General features: G+C 27.6%; 1 protein-coding gene across 1 annotated transcript; it reads left to right on the top strand.

The window, feature by feature from the left end:
• The first annotated feature begins 7,125 nt into the window (after positions 1-7,125).
• Positions 7,126-8,847, top strand: LOC117905825 (mannan endo-1,4-beta-mannosidase 5-like). Its single transcript, XM_034818689.1, has 5 exons — positions 7,126-7,455; positions 7,557-7,751; positions 7,855-7,977; positions 8,100-8,302; positions 8,454-8,847. The coding sequence occupies exons 1-5, from the start codon at positions 7,126-7,128 to the stop codon at positions 8,845-8,847; spliced, it is 1,245 nt and encodes a 414-aa protein (XP_034674580.1).
• Positions 8,848-10,243: the final 1,396 nt, after the last annotated feature.

Genomic DNA, 10,243 nt, shown 5'->3' with positions numbered 1-10,243 from the left:
ATCACCATCAAACGGTGCCAGATGCGGCACCACCATTACCACCATACACCAGCAACACACAACATCACAAAATCAACCATAATGAAATGGCACTTAACATGCCAGGCTTATGCCCGACCAACCCATCAAAATTGGTGGTTAATGGGTAAAAAGAATGGCATAAATTTTGGTCCTTTTCGGTTAGGGTTACAAACACTAACCGAAAAAACCGCTATTGTAACGGCTACTTTATAACTATCATTATTATTTTAAAAATTTTCAAAGAAATAAATTTGGGGAAAGCGAGAATGGCGGGAAAAGAGGGCCATGGATAGCGCTACGAAATCGGTGAGGAGAGAAGAATGGAGAGTGAAGAGTGTGGGGATGAATAATTGGTTGCTTTTTAGGGGTATGTTGCTTTCATTTGATTCTCTTTCTTGGGATTTCCTCTTATCCACTTTCTTCCGATGCTTTAGGACTAAGACATTTTTATTTTTGAATTTTATTTTTATTTTTTTTGATTTTTTTTGAAGTGGGGTAATGGAGGGGTTGGCTATTTTTCTTGAAAGTTAGGTGTTGATTTGACAGGAATTCTAAACGGTGGGGATGATGGGTTGAATTTGATTATATTGGTACCTAACTTTATAAGAAAAGTGAGAATGAATTTTTATTTTCAAGACTTTTTTAGGATTACGAGGGATTTTGAAAACGCTTTTTATTTTAAAAATATTTTTTAAAAAAATTTAGATTTGAAAAAAATCACTTCTAAGAAACATTTGAAGATAAACATTGTAAACTGTACTATAAATTTATATTAAAAAATTATTATTTTTAAATATTTTTATTAAGAAACAACCATATTTTCTTTATTTTTAAAGATTTAATATTTTGAAATGTAAATAAATAAAACCGAGAAATATAGGATTTGTTTAATAACATTTTTAAGACCGCTTCCGAAATTCTCAAAAATAGTTTTAGTTGTGTTTTAGAAACAAAATTATGTTTAAGAATCTAAATATGTTAGTAAAATTTTGAAAAATATGTAAAATTATTTTATTTTTGCTATTGCATTTAACAATAATAAATCAAAGAAATTTTGGGCCCAAAAGAACAAAAAAGATTAAAAAAAAAAAAAAAAAAAAACCCATTTAGAGCTAATCTCATACCCATTAATTAAGGTAAAGTAGGTCAACAAAAAACCAATCTTTTAGTATCCCATTCCACAAACTTTATTATAAATTAGGATTAATGTAAATTTTTTAATGATTATGTCTAAGGGTGTGTGACACACATTACATTTTTCTTTACTTTTGTCATCGAGCCTTGGATTTTTTTCGGCGCATGGAATTGGGACTTGATCCTCTTTTGTATCCTTTCTTCCATTCTTACTAATTTATCCAATTTTGGGCCATACATGCCGTAATAATTGGCTTCTTAACTAGGGGATGGGTATTTTATATATTTAATACATATAACATGAATTTCTAAAATTTTTTTAATATAATATTTCAAAAAATTGAAAAAATATTATATCATGGAGAACTCGGTTTTGGTATTATTTATTTATTATGGGGGAATGAAGATAAAAAATTTGGAAACTTAGAGAGAATTTGATAAAACTTAACACTTATTAGTTAATGAATTATATTAGTTTTAATTAAATTATACTTAAGTTATTGACTTAAAATTTATTACTTAATTATCACTTTAAGTATTACAATTATTTGATAAAATTAATTTAAATTTTATTTTAAATCGTTAAATTAACATATTTATCTTCATAAATTATAATTAGAATAAAAAAAATAAATAATAGTGGAAGTCTTAAAATATAAAAGAAGATCTATTATGGAAATAGTTAAGGTAAAGTAGGGTTGAAAAGTAAAATAAAAATATAGTCTTAAAAATAAGTTATCTATTTATATTTATTCCTTAAAGTATTTTTTGAGTTTAAGTAACACAATCAAGTTATTTTAGTAAACATACTTAATTTATTTAATTATTTAAATTAAATTATTAAGTGATTTAAGTTATTAAGTTTGTTTATCAAACATCCACTTATTTTTTTTATTTATAGTTAAATTTCAATTTTTTAAATATTAAAATTTTATTTATTTATTTATTATAACTCGCATGTGGGTACGTAAATAAAAAAGTCCGACCCATGTTTTTCTAAAACATATTATAAAACATAAAAAACAAAATATCCGTCAATTAAGATGAAGTAATGGCATATAAACAACTCATACTTGTTGAATTAATTGGATAAAATAATAATACAAATCAAATACTTTACCTTTTTTTTTAAATAAAAAAAAATTTGTTGATTTCCCGCTACTCAAAACCCAGACACCGTTCCAAGAATCCCACACAGTACACCATGAAACAGCACACTTTCTTATAAACCCTAGTCAAACCCACCAATATTTGCTCTTAAAAAAATGGGTTGATTAGATAAAAAGCCATGAATAATCCTACCCATCATCACTGGAGATCCCTTTGGGGCAGTGCTTTAGTGTCAAATTGAAGGGTTTGAATGTTGAAATAACAGAGATTTTATCAACTATAAATAATAGAAATGAATGATTCTCACGTCTTTTAATGCATTGCATTGTGTTTAGTGTTATGAATTTAATTAATGTATGGTATCCAAAACTTGATTCTTACTCTAAATTGATAATCAATATGATGGTGGGATATTGCTTTAAGTTTGCTTGATTTGGTGGCATGCATGCATGCAAGTCCATTCAACCAAGTCAAGGTTGCATGAACTTGTGTTTTTAATTAGTTGTTGAATTGATTGTTTTTTCTTGGTATTTTCCCATCTTGTTTTTGAAGGCCCTAATCCATATGGGATTTTCTTGGTTTATTTTTTTATAGCTCTCTTTGGGAATCATAATAAATTTAGGTTGGCAAGATATGATAATATGCTTATCTTAGGATTTAGGATATATCTAATGAATATGTTGTACAAGCTTATGTTTGATTTGTATAAGAATTAAAAAATGAAATGAAAAAACATATTTTGCTTTAATATTTAATATTTATTTAAAAGAATTATTTGAAAATCATTTGTTCTAAATCCTATCATTTAGTAAGTATTTTTTTTATTAATAATATTCATAGTTAAAAGATTTGAAATTTATAAATAAAAATATTAATTATATTGTTAAATATATAAAAATATTTTGTAGATATTAAATAATACACATATTAATATCATTTTTTTTAATTCTTTTTTTTTTCAAACTATAATTTTACTTTCTTAATGAAAGTTTTATATTTTTCAAAATGATTAATATAAAGAATTTAAAATTTTTGAAGAAAATGAATTAAAATAATGAATAAATCATAAAATAATACAAAGTTGAATAATATATCTTATTACTTACCTTCTATTTAGTTGAATAAGAAATAAAATAAGTCAAAGGATAATTTCTAACATATCATGTTACATCTTGTTATTCACACACACACATACATATATATAATTTATATAGAAATTAGAAAAAAAAAGAGAAGAAATTTAAGTTCTTGAAAACTTTATTTGAAAATAGTTTTAAATTTGAAAAACACATTTTAAAAGTTTTTGACTAAATTTTTTTTTAAGAATATATTTTAAATATATATATTTTTTTGAGGCTTTATTTTGAAAAAAATATTTTTTTTTTTAGGAATAAATTGACATATTTTCGTATGTTTTTTGATAGAATATTCTAGTAAAAATTTGAAAATATGAAGACTAATATTTGAGAAACTTTTGTATTGTAGACAAGGAGCACAAAATATTCTTAAAGAATAAGATGAGAAAAATATTTTCTATATTTGAATTTTCAGGTAAAATTTAATTTTAAAAAATAATTTAAAAATGTTATTTTAAAATTATTTTTTAAAAATATTATCAAACATGTCTTCATACTTTTTCTTTTGTATCTAAATTTATTAAAATAGATGGAACCATTTTTATTTCCTTATCCCAACTTAACATAAAGCTACCCATCATTATTGATAATTTGAATATACCCATCCAGTGAAGGCTTTACTTGGAAATTGGAATATTGAATTATAACACTCCAATTGCTGTCTCAAAATTTATTGGATTGATCGGATAACTTTTAGTGATCGGATAAAGAAATGATCAATAAGTTGATTATGATGTTTTTCTTTTTTCTTTTTTCTTATATATATATATATATATTTGGTTGCTTTGTAGTACTAAAAGTGACATTAAGAGATTTAAAATAAGGTGGAGAGAAAAATCTCTATATTGATTCCATGAATAGTATAAATTTATTTAAATACAATTGATCTAAATCAAATCAAACAAATACTCATACCAATAAAAATATTTATTATAATATTTATTAAATTACATTTGTTATCTTTATATCTATATATATCTGAATTAAGAGTTGATTTTATTCACCTCTCCTAGAGTAAATATATCTAATTCTTATAAATTTGAAATTTCATCAAATACGTCTTTATCATTTATTTTTTTCTTATTTTCATTAATCTCTTTTTCTATTTAAAATAAGAGAGATATGTGATAAAATTTTAAACCTATAGAAATTAGATGTATTTAACCAAAATTTTAGATGAAGTAAATAATATTAACTATATGAATTAATTACAATTTTTAAGACCAAAACTACTTCTTTGGCCCAACTAGCCCTTGGTACAAGGTCTCAAATGGGCTAGGTTTAATACTTGGATAAAGCTTACGTTAAGTTTTTTTATTAGATTTGAATCAACCATTTACACCATTCGCGGAGCCAAATTTTAATATTTTAATATTTTAATAATATTTATAATCTATATTATTATATATAATAATATTTATATTTACATGTTTTTCAAATAATTTTAAAGAAAAAAAATCATATTTTATTATGCTATGGATAATTTTATTTTCTAGAATTCAATTTTGCTATAATCTTAAAATGTTGTGCTATCTATAATTTAATTTTGTTATAATTATATAAAAGAATAAATTAGAGAAAGAGTCATTATGGGCATTAAATCCAAGTTGAATTTGACTCATACAAGGCAATCAACTTGACTCTAACACGATGAATCCAAACTCAAATTCGAAAGAAAAGATCAATTTGAATTGTTGTTCTACCCATCAACTAATTTACATCATCCATGTTCCAAATATAATGAAGGATACATTCACTATTGATTAGGGAAATGATACATATCAACCTACAAGTTATGTGGATAACTATAGTCCCCTCTTTATATTAGATAAGAATCATGATGTTATCTTCTAGAATCTTCTTTTATCCTCAATTTTTTGTAAACATTTAAATTATATACTATTTCATTTTTCTTTTTCTTTTATCGAATAAGAAAATAAAATATGTTGATTTTATTTTTTTCACTTTTATTTATCATTCCCTTTATTGCTTATAAATATTATATTTTTAATTCATTTTAAAAATATTTTTAATTATTGATTTATATGGACAAATGACAAAAAAAAAAAAAAAATTTATAATCCTAAAGTCAAAGGGTCAAAGGGTGAGGAAGGCTTAGATCCTATCACCATCTCCATGCATGCACCGCCACAACGAATGCATGAGAGCATATACACCTATGTGGCTATATATAGCTTAGTCATTCAATCAACCTCTTATATGCTGACACCTGGCATGGTGATGTGTATATTATACACCTACGATGCATGATTTACGTTAGGGTGGAATTTGGTACGTTGGCTCCATTATCCACATTTCAATTCAAACTATTGAATGGACATGTTAGAATAGACTTGGATAAGAATTTTTAGTACATTAAATTATGGTAAAATATTTGTAACATGAAATTTATTTGGGTTGAATTCTGACTAAGATTTTGATGACCTAAATGCAACCAATTGACCAAATATGATTTAATAGTTTCATAAAATTTAAATCATCCTATATAATAAGATTTATTTTTATTTTTATTTTTTAAAATATCATATTATAATTATATCCAAAAATAAAAAATTTCTTTTTAGAATATGTTAAAAATTTCAATTAAATTGATAATATGTTTAATAAATTTGATGATTGTTTAAAATAAGATCATAAATTGAATTGTATTAAAAGATTATACTAATTGGAAAAATCTAGTTCAAGTTTAATTCAAATTAATTTTATTCTATCAATATATTTAAACTAAAATTAATTAATTAATATATTTTCAATAAAATATTTTTTTTTTTAAATTCAAATTAAAATGATCCTTAAATTTTACCAAATGATGAAATATTATGTAATAATAAAAAGGTTAAGGGTATATTTGGAAAGTGTTTTTTTTCTTTAAATAAGATTGTTTTTAAAAACTATTATATGATATTATGTAAAAATGCTCTTATACTATTTTCTAAGTTTTAAAATATTAATTAAAAGTAATTTTTATTCGTAGAAGTTTATTTTTAATTATTTTTTATATCTATATAATTAGTTCAATAGTTCTAAAAAAAAATAAGTGGTGAAAATAATTGAAAATAACTAAAAATGTTATTATAAAATAATTACAAATATTATTATAAAATACTATTTTCTATTTTCAAAATAGAAATAAAAAAGTATTTCTATTTTGTTGTTGTTAAACATGTTTTCAAAATTTTTTATTGTAAAAAACAAAAAAACTGATTTTGAAAACAAGTTAACGGAACATACCCCAAACATCCTCGACAGTGGAAGTAAGAGTCAAAAACCGCTGCACAAGAAAACTCTTATCCAGATGAGTAATGTGAAAATATGGATTTGAAGGTGGTGGATAAGAGTCACTGCTCAGATTAGTCCCACATGCACACCACATAGATTACACTCTCTCTATATTTAGAAACTTCACTGAAAAGAACACCAGACCCTATGTTGATTCTCCGGACCTTTCAACCAACCGCCTTCCTCTCTGCTCCCTTTTCATGCAACCACATCGATTAGCCTTGAGCTCTTTACTATTTTTAGCAAAACCCGCAATCTTTGACCCTTCAAGATCCCAAAACCCTACTTTTTTTCTTCTGGGTTTTCTATTTTTAGCACATTTCCTTATCTCAAAAGGCCTATAAGTAGTTGCCCCATGAATCCACTCATATACCACAACTTCCCTTGAATTCCACCTAATACTTTTCGTTTATAGAAAGGCCTAATGTCTCGGTCCCATAAGGTTGGCTATGTCGTGGGAGTTTTGATCACTCTGGCTCTTGTTTGTCAAGCTAGGGTTCATTCTGATGGAGGGTTTGTTAGAACAGAGGGAACCCGGTTTGTACTTGATGGGTCGTCTTCTCTTTTCAATGGTTTCAATTCCTACTGGATGATGCATGTTGCAGCTGAGCCCAGTGAGAGGTATAAGGTCTCGAACACTTTCCGGGAGGCTGCTGGTGCTGGCTTATCGGTGTGTCGGACTTGGGCTTTTAGCGATGGAGGCGATAGAGCGCTACAGATATCGCCCGGTACCTACGATGAACGTGTCTTTCAGGTACAAGTATAGCCTAATAACCTCAAAATTAATGCCATATTGTTGCTATCACTGTTACTTGATTAATTATAAGATGGAAGCTGATTGTTAATGGAATTCAGGCACTGGATTTTGTGATCTCGGAGGCAAGACGATATGGGATTCGCTTGATTTTAAGTTTTGTGAATAACTACAAAGATTATGGAGGACGTCCGCAGTATGTTGAGTGGGCTCGAAATGCAGGAGTTAATGTTGATGGAGAGGATGATTTCTACACAACCCCAACGGTAAAAGAATACTATAAAAACCATGTTAAGGTATGACAATCAGCACATTATTTTTCATGCAAATATGCTTTGTTTTGTAAGAGAAATTATTCGATTTTATCTAACTTTATCGCTCGGTTAACATCGATTCCAGAGAGTTATTACGAGGTTCAACACCATCACTAGAATTGTGTACAAAGATGATCCTACGATCATGGCATGGGAACTGATGAACGAGCCTCGCTGCCAAGCTGATTCCTCAGAAAAAATGGTTAATGTAAGCATTGATACTCACAAATCTTATATATGACTAGAGAAATGAACTGATTTTTCGAAATTAACGTACTGAAATCTATAGAATATGGTTTCTTTTGGCTAAGCTTTACAATCGAATAACAGGGTTGGGTTCAAGAAATGGCAAGTTTTGTGAAATCTTTGGACAAAAACCACCTGCTTGAAATAGGCATGGAAGGATTTTACGGCGACTCTATGCCCGAAAAGAAGGTCAACAATCCTGGTTACCAAGTTGGCACTGATTTCATCAGCAACAATCTCATCAAAGAGATAGATTTTACCACCATACATGCATATCCTGATATTTGGTACTTCAATTCAGTACCCTAATACTCCTATTTAGTTTAACTAAAAACCCGAAAAAATTCCCACTATATGTTAATAACATGCCATATAAGTAGCATAAATTAATACCAAATTCATGTTGAACATATCTGATCAAAGGTTATGTTATTGTAGGCTGTCTGGACAAAATGAATCTGCGCAGATGGCCTTTATGCAAAGGTGGATGCAGTGTCACTCTATAGATTCAAAGGGAATACTAAAGAAGCCACTGGTCATGGCTGAATTTGGGAAATCAAGCAAAGATCAAGGATACAGCTTGGGTGCAAGAGATCAGTACTTGAGCACAGTCTACCAAAGCATGAACAACTTTGAGAGCACCGGAGGAGGGATCAGCGGCAGCCTTGTTTGGCAACTCATGGCCGAAGGGATGGACTCATATGGGGATGGATATGGTATAATCTTGTCACAAGATGCCTCAACAAGGGGTGTAATTTCGGCAGAGTCACATAAAATGACGACTTTTCGCCATATGTTGCTCGGAAGAAAACATGGAAAGTCGGTTCCTTGAAGGCCTGGCCTCATCTCAACTATGGTCTTCTTTTTTCGTCATGGTCTGCTGAATGGATGGATTTTCAAATCCATTATCATCTGGGTCATTTTTTTTTTTTTACCTTTGATTTATCAAACAAAGTATGATCTATTGTATCCATAGAACAAGTCAAGTGAGTTGAAGTCCGAGCCTCGTGAAGCTAAAGTTCTTTGTAGTAGAGTAGGATATATTCAATAAAAGGCTGGCAGTCTGATGTATGTTGAGATGAATTTAGAAAAAAATTTACTTAGAATTTTTGTTGTCCTTAATTTTCATTGTTGAGGTTGGTGAATCTGTTGCTATCTTGACTAAGAATATTACCATTGATGAAAAGCACAAATGGTGGTTTCTATTTCAAGTGTGCATCAGTGGCAAAAAAGAAAAAAGAAAAAAAAGAGAGAAAAAATATAGAAAATAGGAGTCTAGATAACAATGGGTTGGCTTGGAATCAAATTAAGAAAGTAGAGAATTAATACTTTGTTTATGTTTAGAAAGTGTTTTCGAAAATATTTTTGAAAAATAGTTTATGATGTTTTGTAAAATAAAAATTTATTAGGGAACTTGAAATATTTTTTTTTATCTATTTTCTACAATTTTTTTTAATATTTTTTTACTTATCTATGATTATATTTGCAATCATTTTCCAATATTTATATAATTATTTTTTAGAACAATATTTAAAAAACAAGTAAAAGCAATTGAAAACAATTAAAATATGTTATTAGAAAACACCATTTTTTTTTTATAAATTTTTATTTTTTATATTTTCTCACTTGAGTTCAAGCAAAATTATAAGTTCAATTTGAACATGAACAGATTTTGAAGGCAGTCTTCCTAGGTTACGGTCAGTCCAACATCATTTGCTTGAATTTAAGAAATTCAAGCAAAGGCAGTTTTGAAGGTGGGCTACTACTGCCTCAATTTTCAAGTCCAAGTGATGCAATCTTTTTTCATCTTCATTTCTTCACTGTCATCATATATTTCAATAAATAAAAGTGACATATTTTGATATGAAGTGGATATACAGACTGTTTGGGCCCACCCATTATTAGCCCAAAATTCTGGCCTTCGGCCTGGCCTAGCCAGCCCATTTAACTCTTCAATTTGAGGTATTTTGAAGGAGCTATGCATATTTACAATAGAAAAATAGCATATTTTCTCACCTCATAAGTCATAAACACTATTCTTTGGACCCTTTTTCTTTCTTTCTCTCTCTACTCTTCTCCGTCTCTCCTTTCTCTTATAAAAGACCATAGAATTAATCATCTAAGCATATTTGATTACTTATATAAAAGTTGAGGTTTTGTTTGATATACTACTTATTTTTTATTTTTAAAAATAAAAAAATTAATAGTAGTGCCTATATAAAATGCAA

This window comes from Vitis riparia, chromosome 18, assembly GCF_004353265.1.
Source record: "Vitis riparia cultivar Riparia Gloire de Montpellier isolate 1030 chromosome 18, EGFV_Vit.rip_1.0, whole genome shotgun sequence".
In the NCBI taxonomy this organism is placed as follows: domain Eukaryota; kingdom Viridiplantae; phylum Streptophyta; class Magnoliopsida; order Vitales; family Vitaceae; genus Vitis; species Vitis riparia.
The sequence above is the reverse complement of the archived record's forward strand: the minus strand, read 5'-3'. Positions and strand labels throughout refer to the sequence as shown.

Coding starts and splice junctions, on each gene's coding strand:
- LOC117905825 (XM_034818689.1), top strand. CDS start 7,126: ATGTCTCGGTCCCATAAGGTTGGCTATGTCGTGGGAGTTTTGATCACT. Junction 7,752..7,854: donor ACTATAAAAACCATGTTAAG/GTATGACAATCA, acceptor CATCGATTCCAG/AGAGTTATTACGAGGTTCAA. Junction 8,303..8,453: donor CATGCATATCCTGATATTTG/GTACTTCAATTC, acceptor ATGTTATTGTAG/GCTGTCTGGACAAAATGAAT.